The sequence below is a fragment of the Haliaeetus albicilla genome, chromosome 13, assembly GCF_947461875.1.
Source record: "Haliaeetus albicilla chromosome 13, bHalAlb1.1, whole genome shotgun sequence".
Lineage (NCBI taxonomy): Eukaryota > Metazoa > Chordata > Aves > Accipitriformes > Accipitridae > Haliaeetus > Haliaeetus albicilla.
In genome coordinates this window covers 33284451-33309132 of record NC_091495.1, presented here as the reverse complement: position 1 = coordinate 33309132, position 24682 = coordinate 33284451, and the positions used below count along the sequence as shown (strand labels likewise).

The 24682-nt window shown below is 35.9% G+C and overlaps 1 protein-coding gene across 5 annotated transcripts in view; it reads right to left on the bottom strand.

Annotated features, from left to right (window-relative positions):
* Positions 1-1692: 1692 nt before the first annotated feature.
* SIPA1L2 (signal induced proliferation associated 1 like 2) overlaps positions 1693-24682 on the bottom strand; it is a 151911-nt gene continuing 128921 nt past the window's right edge. For 2 of the 5 annotated variants that reach the window (XM_069800746.1, XM_069800748.1), the window contains 7 exons: positions 23354-23507; positions 20294-20513; positions 13125-13256; positions 6565-6618; positions 5499-5622; positions 3774-3855; positions 1693-2932 (listed from right to left, as the gene is read on the bottom strand). In XM_069800746.1, coding sequence (XP_069656847.1) covers positions 2786-2932; positions 3774-3855; positions 5499-5622; positions 6565-6618; positions 13125-13256; positions 20294-20513; positions 23354-23507 — 913 coding nt within the window. In that variant the 3' untranslated portion in view covers positions 1693-2785. The remainder of the gene's footprint in view (positions 2933-3773; positions 3856-5498; positions 5623-6564; positions 6619-13124; positions 13257-20293; positions 20514-23353; positions 23508-24682) is intronic. The other 3 variants (XM_069800747.1, XM_069800750.1, XM_069800751.1) reach the window with 2 other exon arrangements.

Below are 24682 nucleotides of genomic sequence, written 5' to 3'. Positions count from 1 at the left end.
AGTTCCTCCCCATCTTTCCTGTAGGCCCCCATTAGGTACTGGAAGGCCACTGTAAGGTCTCCCCAGAGCCTTCTCTTCTCCAGGCTGAACAACCCCAACTCTCTCAGCCTGTCCTCATAGGAGAGGTGCTCCAGCCCTCTGATCATAGAATCACAGAATCATTTAGGTTGGAAAAGACCTTTAAGATCATCGAGTCCAACCATGAATCATCACCACGGCCCTCCTCTGGACTCGCTCCAACAGGTCCATGTCCTTTACCTATGCCAAAACTGTATTATGGTCTCTGATAAGTATTGTATTCACATGTCATTAAAACAGTAACAGCCAGACTAAAAATTTTTTCCCCATGATGAAAGTTACTCAAGGAAGAACCATGTGCCTCAAACACAACTGCTTTTGTCAGCAGGAAAAAGAAAAAAAAAAAGAAAAGAAGAAAGAAAATTACTGAAAATCTTTTTTGTGCAGGTAGTTATAATAATGCTTGTTTTCAGTAAGTGAGAGATAAAGAGTTAAAATGAATATTGGACTATAAACTCTTATACAAACCTAATAGCATCCCTTCAGAACAAGCTTATTCTCAAATTCATTTCAGTTAGCACGGCTTTTCAAAGTGGACAAACCAACCCTCACAGAAACATGCTCACAGACAAATTGCCCAAGTTGTTCAGCACTGTTATTTGGCAAGGTCTCCAGCCAGATGGGTTTGCTAATGACTCCTGCAAGGTGCTTAAATCAGAATCTAGTGTAACACATGACTGCCATGTTTAATTACCCTGTTAATACAGCTTAATGGATATCGTTTGGTATGTAAGAGTCAGAGTTTTTGATGAAAAATACAATGACAAAATAGTCTTTTTCATATGAATGTAAGGATACCATGATTATCTGCCCATGTATAACCTTTCCTAAGAGCAGTCATTCAGAACAATTGTTACAGAACAGGCAGACATTTGTTCAACTTGGAAAACACTTCTTAGCCAGTGTGCCCTAACAATGGACACAGAATTTTACTTGCATCAGTTGGATATATCTTTTAACTATTCAACACTTTTCTGTAGGTTTGCCTGAACGCATTCAGCTGCTAAAAGGAAACTGGGATACAACCATGATCTTGAACTATTTTTTTTTCTCTCAGAAGGGTAACTCAAATGTGCTTATTAGCTTCATTTCATTTTGCAAAACCGTACTTTTTTGATGTAGACTTTAAGCTCAGTACTATAAACAAAACATCTCGCATATGCTAACACTGCAATTTAATCCTCAACTGTAGGCACAAGAAGATGGCAAGCTATTTGCTGCTACAACTGAAGTAAAGTAATATGAGAAAACTAGACCCCTTTTGAAAACTTTCTTTAGGACATATTTTCTTTAGGACATAGGGTAAAAAACTTTCTTTAGGACATAGCGTAAAATTTTTTTTTTTTTTTCTTTCTCCTAGGTCACTAATCAATGCCTGTGAACAGCCAAAACAGCTTTTGTTCCTTGACCCATGAAGCTACCTCCTCAGTTATAGGACAGGACACATGAAAGAAATTAAGTTTGATAATGTTGACAATCCCCCCTTGGTAACAAGGGATCATGAGAGCTCTGGGGCGTTGGACTGTCTCTGGACTGAGAACCTAGAGGGTGGGCTGAACAGAGACCTGAGATATTACTGATGTCAGTGATTATAGATAATACAGGATAAAATAATTCAGGTTTAGATTTTTAACATTTATTAAAAAAGCAGGATGTATGTTCATTTCAAATTAAACAGTTAAAAATGTTAAAGCATACAAACAAATCAATTGTGTACTAGCAGCATCCAATTGTTAGAATTTTCTAGAACTCCTCAGTACAGTCTTGGCAAGCTAAAAATATTACAACTTGCAACCAACTGACCTCACCATAGTGCAGATAAAACAAACTTTATAAAAACAACAATTTAAGGTTAAATAAGCTTAAATAAAGGTGTTAAATACAAGACACTTGATCAAAGCTTCTGTACAAAGATAAACAAATTTGGCATTGTACAATTGATTGGCTGGCTCACACCATACATGATTTCAATAGTTAAGCAGTATAACTGTTTAGCTGAACATCAACTATACAAAAGTAACTGAAGTTGGGAGTGGGCTAACCCCAGTGAGCCATTTACAAGGCATGTGTATTTTTAGAAAATCAGAACACTGTTTATATTCAGGCACCATTTGTTCCTGCAAATAAATAATCTCTAATGTATCTGCATCCAAACTAGTGTTAAACACATCAGTGCTAACATTTTATAAACACAGCTTTGTGACTATTCACTATACCTCCATTCTTATTGCTATGACAATGTGGACTGTGGAAATAAAACTACTGTACATACAAAAAAATAGAGCACCTTTTAAACATTAAAGTATATGTCTGGTTATTCTTTTTATCTTACAATACTGAAGCCCAAGCTAATGTAAATTGCTTTAACATCTTCACCAGCGCACCTGAAATGCAGGAACTAAAATCCCAAATATTCCTCTTCAGGCAAGCCCCAGCCAGAGCATCTTCTAAAAATGTCTAAAATGACACTAAGGATTTTTTACATTCATCTGCACACAAACAAATATCTGCTATTCTCTGCTTTCTTCATATGAATTTAAAGACGGATTACCACAATTCTCTCTCCTTTCCAAATGAATAAAGCTGGATAGAGAATGTAGCAGAAACACCTAAAATGGATTGTGAACACAGTGAAATTATTACCCCGCTAATTCAAAAAATACAGCTGTTATATTGTTCAAATAAGTATCTTCCAGAGGCCCAGTCATTAGGGTTTTTTGTCTATCGTATTGAAAAACCATTCTGTAAATTTCCTCAGTTGAGCAGCTGCTGTTTGAGACTCCTCCTGAAGTCTCATGTTATCTTGTCTCAGATGCTGTACCTCTGCTTGGAGAACTGCCTTGTCCTGTTTTTCCTGGTTAACAAAGATACAAGTTGAGTAAAGTGAGTAGTCATGATGACAGCACTTATTTTTGTTGTTAAGTCATACTGCCATATTTTGTTGAGCTCCCTAATCTGTTCTGACAACTACTAACTGTAATTAATTCATTCTGAGAAAATACTGCAAGCTAAAAAGAAAACTGGATGCTACTTTAATACAAAAATTATAGTTTACTCCATTTAACAAAAAAAATAATCAAGCACTAAAAGGATAAGAAGCTTTTAGCTATTACAAATCATATGTGAGAGCCCAAGTCATAACATAAGGAACTGATTTCAAGCATACGCTAAGGAAGAAAAATATCTAATTTCAAAATTTTCTTTTACACGATTATTTTCTTAATAAAAGCACTCTCGTTTCTACCAGTCCTGGCATTGTCTCCAGCTAAGAAATTAGTCAGCAAATGAGACACAAAGCAAGTCATTGATACATGATCAAGATACCACAAGTCAACGAGGATGACAAATCTGGAGTGTTAACTACTTAGCAATAGTACCTGGGTCCATATCCCTATCCTTTGTTAAATCCAAGGTACCATAAGTGGCAACAGAGTGACTAGTTCTTTCTGAGGTATGATTATATGGAGGACAGTTACTCTGGAGTAAAGACCCATAAACTAGTTAGCAGCGTGTTCACATAACCATTCCCACAGGACCTTGGGCACCTTAGTGTTCTGATCAACCCCTGAGCTCTATCATTCATTAGTTACACTAGCTAGCTTAACTGATGTACTTTTCTCAAGCCCTGAATGAACTCTGCATAAAAATACAACTATTAAAACTGGGAAGAAATAATATCGCTAATGATCTCTTGCCTTTCTCAGGTCGGTCTGTAGTTGCCGGAGGATGACTTCTAGTTGGTTTACTTTCCCAGTCAGAGTACTTGGAGCATGTTCCCTGTAAAGTAAACCACTACCTTCACTCTGGGTTAGCGAAAAACATTTTAACCCCTGGGTTTTGCAGAGTAAAACATTTAGTGATAGCAAAGGAAACAAATCAGTTTAGGCATAGTTAGGAAAACACAGACAAAACCAGCATCAGCAAAAGACTATTACTGGAACATAAGCCCATTGCTGCAATATCTGAAATATGACACTGCCTCTCATGCAAATCAGGCAGAAATTACCGTGATTTTAAGAAGGAATGTTTTAGGAATTATTTGCACGTACCCTCACAGTGCAAGTCAAACTTGCTGCTAAATGGTGTGCCGAGCATGCTTATTAACAAGCTGCTTTCTGATAAGGACTGTACTAATCTGAAGCAAGCTGCAGCAGCAATTATTGTAAACCAAAAGAGCTGTTAAGAGTTCTTTTGTCTGGCCTGCAGTTGTGTCATTTCCAGTGAAGGATAAACCTATGGCTTTATGGAGACAAATATTTTGTTTAAAGGTCAACACATATGAAATATTGCCACAGGTTAATCAAATGCATGACTGCAGGAAAATACTGAGACTAGCTTCTCTTTCCTGTATGACAATGAGCACCATGGGAGACAGGTTCACAGACTTTATAGATGAAATTAGCCATAATGTGAATCATTTTGTCTAGAAGAGAGAAGCTTTATATACAAAGCTGAATCAGCTGCTTCAAGCAAGTGCACAAATCTGACGGATTTGCCAATGCTAAAGTGGAACATCTTTACCAGTCTTTTGCAATCCTCTACTGATCACTAGGCTAGGGAAAGATGTGGACTTAGAAGTCATTACAATAAATGCGCTTTACCATGTAAGTTAATTTGTGTAAAATTGGTTCAAACTAAAATGTGATAGTCTAACAAGCAAGAAGACTTTTCCCTCCATTTCCTCTTCTTCCCTTCCTGCAGCTGAAGAGCAAAACCAAAGATGTGTTTTTCTTTTAAAGCATGCTAGTGGACAGATTATAGTGTTGAATCTGTGTTTTTAACAAGTATACTCTTCACAGCAGGGAAGACAGGGGGAGGAAAAAAAAAAAGAAAAAAAAAAGAGAATAATCTCTCCCAGAGCACTGGGAAGAATTTGAAGAATTGGGCAGTTTGGCATGAAAATTTCCTGCAGCCCTCAGTTACAGGTTCTCTTGATTAATTTACCTCTGTACAAATGAAAAAATATGGATTTGCAACTTGCAAAAGATAAGTAGGAACACCTATTCCAAGGCCTGAGACATTTGCTGCAGTTAGGGTTATTGCATACTACAGAGTTGAGCTCCTGTTATCGGTTCTATTGAAATGAAAATAGAAATAAGCGTAACACAAATTATTGTATAGAAGGAATACAGTGAAAGATTTGATTAGCCGAAATTCTGCATCTAACCATACTCTGCATTAGAGGCCTATTCTAGTGAGAGAACTTTATCTGACTATATTACAAATTTTCTAGACAGAACTGCTCAGAGGTCGATTCCAAGAAACAAAATTTTTCAGAATTAAAGACATGATCAGTCAAGGTAACAGGTCTGCCATCAAACAGCAATGAAACATGCATACAGGCAATCTGACATGCAACATGAAGAGAAAATCTTTTCTTAAAATATTTTTGTAAGAAACACGCTTTAATTCTGACATACCCAGTAGCCTCAAGGAAATCTTTTCCATCTGTGGGACTCTCATCCAAAGGTAACTCTTGTGCTCCTTCCAAGCCCTGAGCTTGCTGCATATCATTCAAGGTGCAAAAAGATGCTACTCTCTGATCTGTAAAAAAGTAATGTAAGGATACGTTTAAAGCTGGACATATATACAAAATAAAAGGCTAATTACAGCCATTATCCTGGTTCAGTTAGAAAAATGGATGTAGGTTTCTACATCACAGCTTTGAAGATAATCAGCAGATGTAAAGTATATTCCAACTAGTTGGCTTCCCCACATCTGCATCCAAAGGCAACCCCAAAGCAATTTTTTGTGTCTATCAGCAGAGTAAGACAGATTGGTTTGGACCAGTTAATACTGATATGAACAGTAAATTGGTCTTGATGAAATCTGCAGAAAACCCTTTGAGAATTCAGGGTCACAACCAATGACAATAATAATTCAGCAAAAAGGTTTGCATTTTCCATGGACTTAAAGCCACCAGATTCCTCAGAAATCTGCACTGTTCATTTCATACTGTTTTACTGTCTCAAGTATTTGCAGAACCTAACGGTAATCTGCATACTTGAAAAACAATAAATTCACACTATTTTTATCAATTGAGTTTTTGTTATATATAGTACTAAGGCACGCTATTACTTACATTGGATTCCAGTAGAACATAATCTAACAAGCACAGATGTAATTACCTATGGATATACAGTGTGGTTGCCAAAATACATCAGTCACCACATAATAGAAGTATGCCATGCAGATCATCATTGCACAGAACAGGAGTAAATGATGCATTCATTAGGATTTAATTTGTCGTCTTTAAAAAAAAAATAATCCATATTCTGTGGAGATTGATTTAACTTATTTCTGTCAAACAAAATCCATGTCTGTAGGCTTGTATAAATTCTGGCGATAACATGCCTGCCTTGCCCTTTCTCCCCTTGCTGTACCACCCCACAGGCCCGAAGCTTGCATTATCATGCAAACGTGCAAACATAGGAAATATTAAAGAAAGTTTACAAAAGGCAAAAGTCATCAATCCCAGACCATCACCTAGAAACGGCGTGTGATGACAGAACGGCCCAAATTCTTCATCTGAGTCAAAACCTGGAATAAGATTTAGAATGTTCCTATAAACAAGACAGTCCATCTCCACTGGAGCAGCTGTGGCCCTCACAGACAACGCACACCGTGGGATACTCCCCGTGCAACTCATGCTGCCTCTCACTCTCAGCCTTGCAACGTCATTTTTACACACCACTGACGTTACAGTAAAGCATGAGGTGTCATGCCCCATGTTTCTAATAGTAATACCCAGTATTGCGACACAACATGACAACTTGGCGTGACACATGAAAAGACAACCCTCCAACCTCTAAGCACCCAAACAGTGAATACAGGCCAGATCATTTTAACTAGGAAGGAAATTCTGGTTTAAAAGTTCTGCCAAAAGAAAATAGGCAATCACTAGAAAAATCTTTAAAGGGATTTTTTTAAAATGAATACTTTTAAGGAATAGCAAAGATTGACAATTCATTTATAATATAATGAAGAAAAGTTGCATGTCATTTTTTGTCCAGTTTTAAAGACCACAGCTCAATTCCCCTGCTTTTATCCTTACTTCTGACTAGTGATGGATCTCAGCAAATATAAACACGACTTTTCCATATGTGCTGACAATAAGTTGAGAACATAACTTTAAACACATAATCAATGACGTCATTTACAGATTTGAAACTTATTAAGTTGAATAGATTTAATTAGTATAGATAAACTAAAACTAGTTTTCCAGATCAAAGGCAGTACGTAGGCCAGGAACAAGACTGTGAAAACAATCAGTCTGACGTACATTTCTAATTATTGATTTCACCTTTATACTGTTCACATTTTCATTACCACTTGATAGCAGAAAACAAAGCCAGCAGCAAATGTTATGCTGTTGCTATTTTTTTCGATGGCCAACAATACGTGACACGTGACATTGTGTCTCAGAGGCAATTCTACTGTAATATAAAAAAATATGCATTTTTCACTCTCTGCTGAGTAAGCTTAATTCAAGAGAATGGCCACTTGTCTGGTTTATTTTGTCAGTTGAGAAAATGTTTTGTCAGTTTGATCTTCCCAGCAGTATTTGAAAGCAGGTGCAAGAACAGGTACATGCAGCTGTTAATGAAATCGTGTGATGCCATTTTTAAACACAGTATTTTAAAATATTTTCTTATTATTTCAACACACAACAAAAATATAAAAACATGGGTGCTTGCAATGAAGTATAAGGTGTGGATTAACTTTTTCTTCCTTGTGTAATCCCTAATGAATTTCAACTCCACATAATTTAAAAATAATATTAACACTTAGAGTAGGAAATAATTGTTAAACCCTTTCTATTTTCCTAGTACAAATGAAATATATTTTTGCAATATTCATATCTTTATAAAATAATGAAACCATATTCTCATATTCATCAGGTGAGGAACAAAGTCACTACATGGCCACCAATAACCAGAAGTCTCCAGTCATATAACATACTATGTAAATCCCTGTGTTGCTCTTCAAAGAGTAGTTCCTTAATTTTCAAAAACCAGGTTAGTTTCAAAATCATTCTCTGAAGAAGTTAGTAACACAATAAATCTCTGTAATGACTAGTACACCAACAAGATCCTGGACTATATCAAATATCACCAATCACCCTATAAGTATCCATGCTTAGCAATAACTTCACCAATTTACTATTTAACTCAGAACTGGTTTTAAACCTGAATCGTGGTGAAGGTTGAATTTGTGCTTCAAAGAGCAAAATCTTCCTACTGATTTTTGTTTTATTTGTTCTTAACAGAATTGGCTTGATTTTATATTCACGAAAACGAACTAAAAGCTACCTTCACTGACAGTTAATTTTTTGAAAGAAGAAACAAGTGTATTTCTGACTATGATGCAGTAGACCTAAGTTCTGCTTCCCCCAAACTACAGGGACACCTCGTATTCAATTCAAGTGATATGTACATACTAAACAGAAGAAAATACATGTAAATCTCAGAGCTCTTATTTTTACCGGGGACATCCTTGCCAAACCCCACACAGGACCCATGCATAGAAAACTATTTGCAAAAATATATTGGTGTTTATATTAGAAGTTTAAGTAACAGCTGACTTAGCAAGACCAAAGATGAGACAAAAATCAAGTCTCACTCTAAAGTAATAGAATTGTACAGTTGTAACCACTAAGAATTTTAATTTGGATTTTCATTGTTCCAGACCACTAACAGAGGCGAGAAAAAACTCCAGACAATTTTGATATACTGGAGAGCAGAAAAGGCTAAAATGAGTATACTGCATGAGGCCGCTCTCTCATTATTAAGGCGAAGTCTACCCACAAACATACACTGACATATGCACTGAAGCAAAAAGCATTCCACATGCATGCACTAGAAATGACCAAATGTTAACTAAATATTTTCATTTTTTCTTTTTCTAGCAGTTTAACATACTAATTTGGTTAAAATAATTATCTCTCATGCTGAATGCTTCACTTCTTTCTCATTATGTTATGTGTAGCGTTACTCACATTAAGCTATAAAGATTTTGAACTGAAGTATTAAAATCATATTAATTATAGTAGCACAGATGTTTCTGCATAGATAAATTGGCAGTAAGAAACACTGGATTGTGATTGGTGCTAGTAGATGTTCACAAAAATAACCTGGGAAAAAAATCAGAAGTTGAAACCACCTATTTTAATGAACTAAATCAGAAACATCAGAGGGACTTTCTTAGGCTGTTAATTCCCACAATATGATTTACCAAACACTAAACAGGTTTTTTTAAGCACAATAAACCCAGTTTAAAGTAGCACAAATAGTACAAAGTTCTATTCATAATAATCAATATTTATGTTTGTGTCAAATCTCTTCTACAATGACAGTAACAGATACAGACATCTAGAAAGGCTTCTTTTGTTCCCCAAAACTTCAAAAAGATCCAAAATTAGCCATCAGCAACATAATACACATCTTGAAAGCCAGTCCTTCTTCCCTAACTTGGAGATCTATTGGAAGGATAATAGAAAAAGAGAATTAAAAATATACATTCTCTCCTTTTGCCTTATTCTTTTCTGACATTTCTTTGTTCTCCTTTTTCTAATTCAGCTTCCCAATTTAGTCTATAAAGATATCACCATATCTTTATCTTTACTCAGTTCAACATGCTTTCTTTCATTTTGCTGCTTTAACTTCTCCTTTTTCACCCCAACTGCCCTCCCTAAAACCCTACCTCTTTTGATGTACAGTCACATCCAGTTCTGGTTTTTATTGTTTGCTTCAGGGATGGATACAAAATTATTACAACAGTGTACTTCTGGCATGTCAACTGCTCCCTAGTTACTGCCTCTCTGCAGCTCCCACCAAAATAAAAGAAGAGAACTGGAAGTAGCCTATCCATGTACAAAGGAAATGGAAGGGTACCCCTTGCTACTGACTGCATACATGCTAAAGATGATCTCTGGATAAATATCAGAGTCAAAACTATGTCCTGCAAAGGAAGGCAGTGCGAAGACTTAAAATAATGTTGCACTGTGCTCCAGCTTGTGGACACTGACCCTCAACAGGCACAGCTCAAGCAAAACCCCTTACTGATGCAGCTTCTGGAGCCAGTGGAGTTAACGCCTGCACAGCTCTCCATTGCGCTGGGAAGACCTGTCTTAGGAATAACAAAGGCTTTTCAGGAAAAGTTTGAAGTAAATATTCAGCTTCCCACAAAAGCTCTTGCCAAGCAAAAGCAGTGAAAATGAAATCCTCACAAAGTGAAAAGCATTATCATCATACTTTCAGTTAAAAAAAAAAGAAGTCATGACTTACTCCACCCTCATGGACCACAGTTTAAAAACTGCTGTTCTACATAGCACTAAGGCTTCAGTTGGATAAAAGCTAATATTAATTAACAAACAACCTAGTCAACTGTTCATTGGGGGGGGGGGGGGGCTAAAAATGAGACTGTTATTCTTGTTACACCCATGAGTAAACTCTGAGTACAGATGATGGTAGCAAAAGTGTTGCTATTATATTTAATTCTTAATCCAATTAATGCCAACATTATAAGCACCTAAAAAGGCTATATTTAACATTATTTGAGATACAATTGCAATGTAAGACAGACAGATGACGGATTGTGAGGCCCACATTATGGATGTTGAACTGATCAAAATATGTAAGTTGTCAACCTACAATCTAGAGAGATCACAGGACAAAAACCCTGACCTTGGAATCAGATTGGTAATTCTAATAAACCAATATTAAGAAAAGACCTTGTACAAAGAAAAAAAATAAAACTAAGTCTTGTATCTAGGTTCTAGAACAAAACACAACTTTGAAAGATCGGGTTGGCAAAGCTAAACTAGAGCACTCTAACGTTGTTAATTGCTTAAATCAGTATTAAACAAGTCCTACCCATTTTTTAATCTTTTTCATTGAAGGTTTTGGTGGGGGGGATATGATGTTTGTTTGGTGTTTTTTTGAGACAGCTCTCTATAAAATGTGATCATATTTCCACCCAGTTTAATAAAAAGACCAAAGCAGTTTTATATTCAGAAGTGGACAAACTTCAGAATCATCCACTCTTCTTGTCAAATTGATAGAATGCAGAACAGTAGTTCCAAGCTATTTTTAAATAGTAAGTTCAAGCAACTCCTAAGTCAACAACATTAAAATACATAAGGAAACTGCATCTGCTAATTCATATCCAACACATTCTCTCCAAGCGATTTTTTATATGACGTGCCTATCAGTTATTCCTTTTGAAATGACTTTCAAATTGCAAGACGCAGGATAGAGAAAGTTGAAAAAGGGCTTAAAAATTCCATTCCTTGTAAAAATTTCGCAATACTATGAATTTACTCAAAATATTTTATAAATCACCTAACATATACACAGATGCCTCTATTGCACTCCTAAACAGAAAATAATTACCTTCTTTCATACAAAACTAGATTATTTACTACTCAAATTCTTACAATAATTAAAAAAAAAAAACCCAATAAAAAGTTTCTATCTTGCGACTCAGATCACCAGTTATTCGGCGTTATCCACAGATTTAGCTAAGATTTTTGCAATTAAAACCCAACAAGTGAATACTCCTTCTCCCTAGGATAGGCCACCATGGATAGCTATGTTGTTATATCTCTCTCTCAAATTCAAATGGTAATTACATTCACATTACACTTACCACAGTGAAATTATTTTAATCACGAAATTAAATAGCAGAAATAATGAAAATCTACTGAAGTTTTCAAAGAAAGCTAAAAATACAGGAGCATAACTGGTACACAGAATGACCTTTTGGTCAGCTGAACTAAAAATTTTTATTAGCATTTAAAAATATTCTTCAAGCACAAAGTTACAGTTAGTCATTTACTGATCCAAATCTATTTTCAGTTGTTTAAGACGTCAACAACAAATAGCAGGATGTTCCCTGAGCAATCAAACTTAGAACTGCATGGGAACTGTTGTCAGATTCTCAGCATCACAGCCCTTCCTGCCCGCTACAACAGGGCCGTTTGAGCAGTACTGAATAGTACTGAATGCACATACAGTTAATCAGGTTAAGAAACAAAACAGGACTTTAGATTGCTAATCATCACCATTGGTTTCGGTTTTTAACAATGCCATTTAAATTAGTATAGTAAATAGTTCTGAAGAGCTTTAGATCAAATTGAAATTTAATCACTTCATACTTAGGGAAGGAATCAGGTACCAGAAAACCAATTCCTATGGTTTCTTTTAGTTAAAAAAAAATCTCACCTCTAACTTCACAGCCAGTTCTCCTCATAAAGACCTGTATCTTATATAATGACGACTGTGATAATGTCATCCTTATTCACAGATACCTCTGATTTCCCACACATTCACTAATGAGAGTAACACCAGTCAAGAAATGTTGGAAATTTTAGGACAGCACAGCGACCTAACCAAAACCCCCTGAGGAACAACAAAACACAAACATTCAACTGTATATATTCATATATCCACTCAAACCAACATCTGCCTTTCTGTGTTTATACATGATGTGTAGATTTAGCTCTCAGAGCAGCAAATGAGGTTTTTTTCTTAGTTAACCTGGTCTTACAATTTAATAATGCAAACCTGGTCTGTATCCTGCAGCTCAAGTTCTGCTACTGGAAAGTATAGCGTACATTTTTGCTGTTTTTCAAGGGCTCATTATGAAAACTGAGAGGGACTGCAACATCATTTGGACTACACATACAAGTTCATAAACACAACACAATAAGCTCAGGGAAGTTTTACTCCCAGTTTCATTTTAAACATCTAACTTAAATGCTCTGAATCTCTCCTTCAGAGCACCTGATTTTTCCAAGTGATTACAGAAGGAACTTAGGCCCCTAAGTGGATGAGCTGTATCTAAGATAGATACTAAAAGTATCATGAATACCCCAAATTTTCAGTGACAATCTTCCGCACTGAGAAGTGATACTGCCAAAAGAACTAAAGGGCTACGGAGGCAAACACTGGACTTCTGTAATTCAAAATGTGGCTACACAATATATATTTTGAAAAAGAAGTTTGTGTACTGAACATTGATCTTTATTCAGGTTTTCCTGTTACCTTCAAACGCTCGTGCAGCATCTACCAGGTGGGACCAGTCTAGCCCTGTGGCAGTGTCTGGCAGGGGCATCAGGCCAGGATCATTGAATTTGGCTTTATCAGATAAGGACCCATCTGAGAACCAGAATTCATCTAAACAATAAACACAATAATTAGTCTTCCTATAACAATGATGTACAATTAATTTTGAAGCCATTATAATGAACTGTAAAAAATGTATAAGCAAAAAGTGCTTATCTTCATTTCTCTTGTTTCTGTCTTTTCCTGTTCAATACTCAGTACGGGTGGAACAATTTTTAAACTTTGCCAAAATAAGATGGGAAGGGTTTCTAAAGTTTTTTTGTGCCACTTTGCACACAATGTGTTCTTCACATTTTCATGTGAATGCTGTGTGAGTAGGCAGCATTCATTCTTAAAGCATACCATATTAAACAAAGCATACCATATTAAACCTGAGCACTGAGCAGAAAAGTTGCTAGATACACAAAGTTATATTTTTAAGAAGGCTGTGAAACAACATACAAAATATTTACATGCAGAGTTTTATTCTGAAACTCAAATATTTCAGTTCCAGAAGTAAATTTAAAAATATCACCTGCTTTTCTTTTAATGCATTTGTAAATTCTAGCCTATATCCAAAACTCACTTTCACATTGAAAATACTACCCTATTAGTCTAATCTTTGTAGCTGTACACCTGAGGACATAAGACTTGTGTGCTGATCTCTAAGCTCCAGAGTGAGCAGTAACACATTGTATACTGCAGATAGATTGTATATTAATTAAAATGTATACACTATAAAGTTAGTTCAAACACAGCTTTCAGTTATGCAGTCTTTTAGAAAGGTACCATGAACATACATCTTGGTAGAGGAGATGGTAATTTTCATAATTATCTTAAATAGTTTTACATTTTCCTTATCTATCCAAAGCAATCTTCACTCTGATCAATGTGAACAGATTAAAATCAATACTGCTGAACAGGCACACAGAGGTTCTTAAAACTAAACATAAACCAAACACATTATTTATAATCATATTTCATTTTAAACATAAAGCTAGTGATACAATATTGTACTTTTATTACATAGTATAGTCAGGAAAAAAAGAAATTTTGCTTCAGATGTATCTATTTCTATTAAATAAAAAGGTCAAAATAGTAATTTTTCCTCAAATATTTCAGAAGGAAATTTCCATCTAGTTATTCCAGTGATTCAGAGTATAAAATTTATAAAAATCAATGAAGGAAAAAATGCATACATACAAGTGAAAGATACATTATAGTTTAAGAAAATGGCCTGTTGTCATTATCCTGATACCAATGAAAAAGAATACCAAAGTCCATTTGAATTAAAGATTTCTGACCTAAAAAATCCCAAAGCAGTAGCCTGTTACAGAGCATTCTACTCCATGGAGCAATGATTAGAGCAGATCATATTCTTTGCAGAAAGCTTGTTTAAAAAAAAATAATCAGGAACAGGAAAGTGAAGGAGGTTTGCAATCCTCTGTCAAAAATTAGGAGTCCCACAAAGCAAAAACAATGCAGAAGAGGTAGAAATCCTGTTTACTGTGGAATTTATCTTGTTCTACATCTTATATGAAAAATGCAGTATTGTCATATTACAAGTGAAAGTGGCTTGACAAATCTTTGTAGCAATATCTTTCTCAATACCCACTCTTAGTTTGCAAAAGTGGATGTTATATGAAATGGGAAATGTAATATACAAATATAGTCTACCCATACATCTGTACTAAGATTTTATTTTCAGTTCCTTATAAACATACACAAAATCTTATCTAAGGTTACCTTGGGGTGCAAATACATTGGAAGCTCAACATTAGAGCAGTCTCTGAACTTTGGTATATGACCTGGGAATTATAAGAACCTTATTTATGCAAGTGCAAATGTTTTTCACATCCCTGTTGTGGAAAATAGACAGAACGCCTTATTTGAAAGGCTGGCAAGCCAGCTTTTGGTTGGAGACCAGCAGGCAGGCCCTAAGGGACAGCCCTTGCTTTTGTGTGATCAGCCTACAGAGCCTGATTGTGAAACCTGTCAGGAAGATGCCTGTTCCCAGTGCGATTCTGCTGGCTTTCCAAATTAAAGTGTAGGAGTGACAAATTCACCAGTAGTCATCCTTCATTATGCACTGTCTTTGTGAGAACCTCAGTTCACCTTAGGGTGGATCCTATTCAGTCCCGCATAAGACCTGACAGAGCAAGTCAACTGCAGAAAGCCTGCCAGAGTAGAGATTTGAATATTGATAGCTCTGAAAACGCAAGTCCTCATGCTGATGGCTGAAATCATAAGCAGAATAACTGAACAGGCGTGAGTATGCCACCACAGAATAATTCATTTTCAAGATATATATTATGTGTTCTTGTGCAATGTGGGGCGGGGCGGGAGGAAAAAGGAAAAAAAAAGAAGGAAAAAAAAAAAAAGGACCTCTAATGATATAGGCCTCTTTGTGCTTCTGAATTTCAGAGAACATTGTTTGTATTTCAGGAATGCTCTGGGTGAGATGAATTATTTCTAGCCTCCTGTATTTGCATTTCCTCCCTGCTCCTCTTACCTCCTCTTTTTCTCTGTATGACTGCTGCATTAGCAGCTGCAGGCTGCCTGTTGTCTTCCTTTTTGATTTGTGCAAAGGTAGCAAGTTATGCTTGAGCATGCCCACCTCTATGTGTCCAGGAGGATATGCTTAATCTCGTAGGCCGCTATCTTCATTGCCCACAAGACTGGTCTTGAAGCAACACAGGCTTACCCCTTATTTCCTTTGAGGAAACAATGTGTTATCTTTCAGTTTTAAAGATTATTTTATTTGCTGTACTCTTTTTGGCACAAAATCATCGATCTTCTGGTCTCTGGTCTTCAGTTATGTCACTCTCTTCCTACACTTAGGAATTATCTATTTTTATTATTGATACATAAAAGTATAAAGCATTTTGAAGAGTCCTTATTTTCACCAAAATTATATGGTCACTTCAGTTTCCAACGGAGCTCCTCAAATTGACTGGTATCGGTCCCACAGACCTCTGTATTCAAAAAGTAACTGTTACACAGAGAGTAGAAAAGTTCACCTGACTTAACCTTTTCTACTTCCAAGACAAATATCCTGCTTCAGTTGGAACTGCTACTTTTATGTAGAGACTGCAGATCATGAAAAAATGTCTGCTAAGAACTCCTCACTTACCATGCTCAAACACGACATGTCATTTAACAAGTAGATTATCTCAAAAGGTGCTGCAGCTGAAGGAACATATCAAGTCATATGCAGACATAAATCCCACTGTCTGCTCCCTGTTCTTCTTTCCTGCAATCAGCAATTATATCTCTATGGTCCTCTTAAACAACAGCTTCTGCCTGCCAAACCCTTCCCTTCTTCAGTATTATCTAAGCTTGCCCAAAGTCCCCTTCAAAGATGCCAGTCTGCTAGTAGACATTCTCTTGGACATATGCTCACATTACTGTTAGAATAGTGGACAAGGGCTCCCAGTAACTACTTTTCCCTTCCCTTTTGCTATCGAAAATAGTCTCATGGTCTGGTATGGTGGATTATTCACTTCATGAGAGTCTGTAACAGACAACATATATACTCCTTTGGTTGCATGAATTATTTAATCAACAGTCTTTATTTGTTTACTGAAAAACTGATTTCCAAATTGTTCACATTGTACATCATCAATACACAGTGATACCCTTCCATTTTAATACTGCCCTTTATCAATGAGGTTAGTTTTGGATTGAAGCTAACACTGGTAGTAAGCCAGTTTTAAGATAGACTTTCATCTAATAACATCGTTGCAGATATATCAGCTGCACTTCTGGCAGCCTTTTCCCTATGGCACGTATAATCTGAGAACTTTCAGGATTTGTTAGTGTATCATTGCAAAATATTCCCCTCCTTATGACCCTCCACTGCAAGTATCCTGCACCTTGCTCCCGTCCTCACAGCACAGGAATGTCATGCCAGCGTATCACTTAGGGTATTTTCCTTTCCCCTTTCTTTTTGTGTTTCATAATAGGAGTGGACCATGGTGCCTGTAATGTCAGTCAGACTGTCTCCATGTGTCTTGCTGGGTTTCTGACTTCTGTTAGTACACTAGTTCTGTATCAGTGGTTCTCATTGTTTTCATTCTTTCCCTGCTAGTTCAGCTGCCATGAATTTGCAAGACGGGGATAGATTTGTATCTGCAACCACGTATAGCATGCTAGAATCACTCAACGTGAACAGCACTGTCTCAGTTCGGGAATCTTTAATGTCCCTAAGGTAAAATTCCAGAGTTCTCAGCTACACGAGTTCTGCTTTCTGTTAAAAAGTTAAAAATAAGATAAAATGAAATAAACCTTTCTACATTTGTGTACTGTGTGCAATCAACAGCACTCAACTGTCAGAGCTTGCATTTCAGGCTTTACTGAAAGCAACTCTTCTTTCACTTCACTTCCCCCAGTGATAAAATAATTAAAAAATCCTACAGCTTCACTTTCTCATCTCCGTCTCACAGACAACATCACGCAGAGTTGAAGTTTCTGTTTCCATATTTACATGGTCGTTCTGTCTGATAATTCTGATTTCCCAGTAAACTGAAACCCTTCAAGTTGCCTATTATGCTTTGGTTTTGGTGCTGCCTCGCTTACCTATTAATCACACACTTTTCCTTGCTAGAGGGATCTCACGAGACTTGCTGCTGCCACAATATTTCATGTACCACATGCTGGATAATAACATGCAAAAACATATCTTTCTATAATGAATTCCAGCCAAAACCACACTATTTCCACTGATTTCAGTAAACATTAAATATCGGTAAAATTACAATTTTTAAGATCACAAACATGTATTTTACAAAAGACTTTACTATGACAGCTAAGAATCCTGGTCCCTGAAACTACAACCTCAAGCTAAGATTCTAAATGAAAAAGAAACCTCTCACACCACTGCCGCTATAGAATGGAAATACCTGCTATACATTGATTACAAAACCCTTCCTGACAAGAGCTGAAGTTAGTTTCTTACACAGAGACGCTGACTAACCTTATTTTGAAAACAAAGGTGGGCAAGTCACGATGTGTTTGTTTTCAGAGTGTAATTACAGATAACCAATTAAATCTTTGTTGAAACAGCCATCATAAAAGATCCTATATTTCTGGCATTGGAAGGCACTTTTATAATACAAAACCAGAAGCAGAAAATAGAGGTTGTATATCATAGAGGTTTTATATCAATAAAGGTTGAATCATTCTATGATTCTATATGAAAATAGCATGAACTACCTTGGATATCAACAATCAGCTTCATTTTGACTGACAGGATACTATTTTCATGTTTTTTTCCCAGCTATGTGTATAAATAACTTTCTGTATCTAAGAAGCAGCAAGAATGGAAAATGAGGTGTTTAAGACAGAACTAATACACCAAACACTAAAGTTTCACTGCTGGAGGAGCAGTATGCAGCTTGAGTGTATACCATTAATTGCCTTCTGTCAATCTCCAGAATAAAAGCACACTGCAGGTTTCATCCCATTGCACATTTACCTTTACAAGAAATGGCTCTAAAAACACAGGCCTATCATAGTAAAAAAAAAAAAAAAAAAAAAAAAAAAAAAAAAAAAAAAAAAATACAATCAGGATGTCTGATTATATACATAGCTCCTTCATAGACTACAAAATCTACTGAATTAGTCTCACATGAAACAAAATGGGTCTTCATTCTCTATCAGTAAAAGCAAAGAATCTTTTCATATTAAATTTATAGTAAAGAGTTTCACTTTGATAGAAGAATATTTTTAGAATGGCAAAAGATACACCAAGCATGCATTCCCATCTGAAGCAGGAATTTAGCACTTGTTTCTAATACTAGTTTAAAATTAACCAGTGGTTAGTGACTAAAACTCAATCTCATAGCTGATGCCACTGTAACTAGAAAAGTGTTTTGCTTATAAGGCTTACTTCTGAAAGTTAGCAAGTGACTGCCAGTTCCTGAAGGACATGATGAATGACAGAGCCCCTTTTCATTATGATTTCTTTTAAGTCATCTGTCTGCACTCCCTCTGAATGTGCACCTACAAAAGTCCTTAATGCCTTCAAGAAATCCACTTACAGCTTCTTAACTATGGACTTCAGAGTCCACAGTTGCTCTACTGTGTTTTTAAATTGTGGTCTGCTGTGATGCAATATTAAAGTAGCTAACTAAAAGTGCTTTTTTTTTTTTTCTAGATTGGGTGTCCCCTATAGGTCAGCCTCAAATAACTGAGAACTGAAGAGATTTAGCATTTTTTTTTTAATTAACTCTTATTAAATATATAAATATGGATATGTTGCCTACATCTATGTATCTGGCTGCGTAGATTTGGGCTGTGGTATATCAGCATATATTTTTTTCACAATTTCCTTTTTTTTTTCTTTTTTTTTTAATTTTCATTCCATTTTTCCCACAATATTACTACAAACTTTATAGTTCATCACTCCATATTGGAATTATTGCAAGATAAGCATATAATAAAGATCTTGCTTACGAAGACCTCACAAGTAAAGAGTAACCTTCATAAAATGGTTTTAATTTAGCACCCCAGACTACTCTTTTTCTGCCATTAAAAAAGTGTTATTTGCAAAGGTTCTACTAACATGTTAAAAAAAGTCTCAGCAAATTCAGTTTTGAAATCAGAGATGACAACAACAACTAGTGCACATTTCCTTTTAAGATGTTACCAAAATGTAACATTTAGATGTAACCATCTAAATAGAAGCTGTCCCATTTAGCTATTATTTTGAATATATTCGTGAATATTTCTGTAATTTGAATGCACACAAAAAGTGAACAAATAAAAATATTAAAATAAAACAGGCTAGCTTGGCTTAATTAGGTCACCACTGGAAAATAAAATGATAACAAGAAATATCTTCAGAGAAATGTTCGTTGCCTATCACTGGTCTTATGAAGATTTTTGGGAAGTAAAGCAAATGCTATCTCCAAATATGATAAATCTGAATTGATCAGTAGGGCAAGCATAAGCATGTGCTGCTGACCTAATAAGCTTTTACTAGGATATCTAGAACACTGATCTGACATTTCATAATTTCACCTTAAAAGTAAAATCTAACTTAATATTTGGTGGTTTGAGTTTATTACAAATATTCTAAACTTAGCAACGACAGCAACATCACTTACTTCTCAGATTTCCCATTCCAGGAGTCAGGGTCATTCTGGGAGGCAATGTGCTGTGATACGGTGGAGTAGTGCTGAATAAGATATCGTTTGGCAAGGCCTGGTCTAGCATTGAGCTTCGAGAGCTAGCATATGAAGATCCTCTTCGATTGCTACATATACTCTCATCAGATAGGGTACGGTAAAGTGTCCTCCGTGGAGAAAGGTTTCCATAAAATGCAAACTAAACATCAAGATATGAAGATATAAGAACACATATTACTGGATAAATAATTCACACAATCATATCACATCATCAGTGTTGGGAGTATTTTTCTGGGCAGGCAACTCTGGAATTCTTGAGCTAATATAGAAGATCAGGGATTTGTTCCACCCTATCAGATCTACTGGGGCCTCAAAAGAATTACTGAACTAGATTTTCATACTTCCTCTTGATATTTTGGAACATGTCACCATGAATTTATCAGATACTGTATAGTTTTATTAATTCTGAAATGTTAAATGAAACCTCCATAGCCTTATGACAGCAATGTTTTCCAGAAATATATATATAAGATTACCAGCTCTGGCAACATTTATTCAAGACTATACACAGAACTGTTTGATTTTAATTTGAAATGACTACGCTTTAATGTTAAACATTCTGAACTGATATATGGTGCAGTATAATTCATTGGACGATAAAAGTGACTTGAGACACTGCAACTCTCCAGATATCATGAAACAGGCTTAGAAAAGAGGATAATGGAGTTCAGTGAAAACTGTTTATGCTTTTCAAAAAGTTACTTAAACCACAACCCAAATATCTACAGCAAAACAAGATGTTACTGTATTGTAAAACTGGGCCATTCCACCTCTAAGTCATTCTTCAGCACTGCAAATCCAGTTATTCTTCACATCTACAAATGTCAGTTAATGCCTTAATTATTTTAACTGGTTTGTCCTGCACATAACAATTTAATGTCCTGTCCTGTTTTCTTTGTAATTAATTAGGAGTTGCACACTCCCTGTACAGAATGTATGCTTAAGAGCAGTGGCTTTTTAAAACAGTGAATATAGCACAGAATTAAAGAGATCTACATTGCTATATTTCTGACAAAACTTGCTCACTGATGAATACTTCTAAAAGGAATACACAGAAACACTCAATCATGCCACAAGACACAGTCTTTACAAAACACTTAAATACACTTCATAGTGCTAGTTCAGGAAAGCATCTATCTTGATGACAACTAAGAACCATTGTTAGAATGCTTAGCTGTGTCCCACAGAAAATTGGGGGATATTCAGATTCTAATCTAGGAAAGCATCAAAATTCTACATCGGTTCTAGAGATTTGCCTGAAACAGATACGGGCCGTGGAATAAACATCATCCAAAACTATTTTAACATATATGTAAAATGTTCACAACAATAGACATAAGCAGCATCCCTAAACGAATGGATAGAGGACATACAGAGCATCCTTAAATGGATGGATATATGGTATCCTTCTATAAGCAGTGGTTACAGAATATCAAAAGACACCGAGCCTAATTAGGGCCCACATTGGGCAAAGGGTTGAAAGCCTTCACCCTCTGAATTGAAGGGTCTCCGACCCTCTTTCCTGAAATCAAGATTCCCAGCAACCATCCTGCTGCAATTCTTGCCTGTTACTCAACTCTCCTCAACCTTATACTGCATCTTCTATCTATAAAGGTTGTTCACTAGCTATCCAAACATGTTGAATGTTAATTGTTGGAGCTTTACCGAGTTTCCTTTCAGGGTGCAACAAAAATTAAACGTTACCTAGAGGGCTCATTATTCCCCAATCTATGAAGAAGGTAAAACCAAACCAAACCAAAAATGTGATTTGATTCTGTAGAATCTTACATATTCAGAAAATCCCTTTTTGGCTTTGCTGTCAAAGACAACTGACTCACCTATACCAAGATTACTATGCTCTATGAAGGCATAATCAAAGACTGGATACTGCCAAGCCGTACGGCTGGGGATCCCCTGCGAGTCAGGGCCTATGGTCTCTCTCACTTTGTGAGCTTTTGTTGGAGTGTCTTGGGAGGGGAAAGGGAGAGCAGTAGTTTATCTCAGGATTGCCACACCTCCTCACTCCTTGCTGTTTCTTATTTAGGTAGCCAGAACCATTGGAAGCTCTTGAAATCATCACAAAAAAACCTATTATTGTATCAATCATAAATCATAAAAACCTCTAGGACATTATTCATGGGAATTCAAACACATACAATGCATACTTAACATACTGCACGTTAAAAAATATATATGATCTGAATTTTAAATTCAATTCTGCACTTAGAGGATTCCCATGCGTTACTTTTGTTCAGACATGATGATTATGCTATTTAGCACATTGTATAAACACAGTGGGTTAAGGGAGCATTGAGTTAATATCGAAGTGTGACAACTATCTCAAGTAATTTAACTGCTTTGTGCTGTATTCCACATTAAGCACAGAATTCAGAATCATGTATACTTTGGGGAGCAGTAAATTTTAAGTTCTCTATCCACTTTTTGTGAACTTTTAAATATTACTGATTGTCTTCATACTATAAAGATTAGATGTATGTTCTCCACTAGCATTGACAATTAAGCCTTTTGAGCAGTTGCCACTGACACCTACATGAATTCAGACTTCCAACGAAATTGTTGGTACTGAGTATCACAGGGCAGGGGAAAGCGGGCTACTTTTATTGATGTGCCTTGGTATCATGTGAGGTGCATAAATTCAGGCGTCCAACCTTGAAAATGTTACTTTTAATCTTTGAAACTATAATTAAGTTGCTCAGCCTGCACCCGTCTCTGCTCAAGCTAAGCAAAGACATACTTAAGTAATACTGTATTTCATACATAACCATCAAACTAGATATCATTTTCATATTGTGGAAATGATATTTTGGGACTTATGGTCAGTACTTATAGCATCCTCACAGAATATCCTTAACTTTTACAAAATGATATTGCCTTCTCTACAGCAATTTTGGGAATACCAGAAATTCATTTCTAAGGTAAATGTGTCTGAGATACAAAGAGCCAAAGAAAGTAGCTAACCTTTCTTCTCCCCTCCTCCATAGAGAGGCTGTCTGGCAGCATCAACTTCAGAAAATCTTCTTTGGACAAGACTTGCTGGCTTTCAACAATGGCATTCCTCACAGAAGTTTGGAGTGGACTTGATGCAGACACAGCATCAATATCATCATACACTCTGTTGAGACAATTGGTGGTTTTAGCAAGAGAAGCAATAGTGCTCTTGGATTTGGAAGACTGCATTCATGTTCTGTCACCAAGTAAAAATTGTTAGAATTATCTCCTAACACAGCACACTCTTATTTAGAACATTTTTTTGATCATTTTATATTTATGAAACTGGTTTTGGGTCCAAAATGAAATTCTTAAATGACTGAAAAATCAATTCTAGGAATTCTAAAGAATGATTTAAAGAAGCATAATGCTCATATCTCCTAGCTTGCCTCTCTCTTTTTTACACACCACACTTCTCTATTGTAAAAGTTGTATTTATAGCAACATTTCCAATAGTTCATCACAAAATATTTTAACTTTTACTTCCTTAGCAAATAAGAAAACCAGTATTTTATAGTGTGATATTGTATCCAGCTTCACAATCTGGCAAAATTACTATGGTCATCAATGGCAATGTTTGAAATGTATTGGTAATCGATTGTGCCATGTGCCAAGTGTGTTTTATTATCAGCAATTTCATAAAGCACTTCAGATGAATAAAACAGCTGTCTTCCTTAATTACTAGCATATAAAAATTTATTTACAGTCAACAAAAGAATGTCAAACTGAATTATTATCTTTCAGCTTCCTTCTAGTGAGAAAGGAGGGAGAGAATTTTAACAGGTTTACTCTGGAAATGCGGTCGAAGGAACTAGAGATTCCCAGTCACACAGAACACACATTTGAAGGCATTACTTACTGCCAAGTGTAGCACAATCAGTGACTCTGTCTTCAGCAGAGAGGAAACAAGCTTTGCTATGGTAAAGTGTAATTCTCAGTGAATTATATCCTATAGTGGCACAACATTCAGCAATTGACCTGATTTTCATCATCACTGCTAATTAGAGATGTTATTTTATTTCAACGTAATTATCCTCAGAGAGATACTTCCTCTCTGTGATGTATAGAAAGCTTTCCTAGAAAGAGAGATGTGAAGCAATGCTGTACACCATGGAAAAATCTCAAAATATTTTCTGATATATGAAGTGCTGCCATATTAAATTAATATTTCTTAGATATAACTAGCTCTTAAAGATACTTTTCTAAATTGCTGTGGTTTCAGTCTAAATACCATGATTCATTACACAATTTTGTTTTAAGGGTTCCGTTCAAAATAAAGAGAAATTGTTGCAGGAGTTC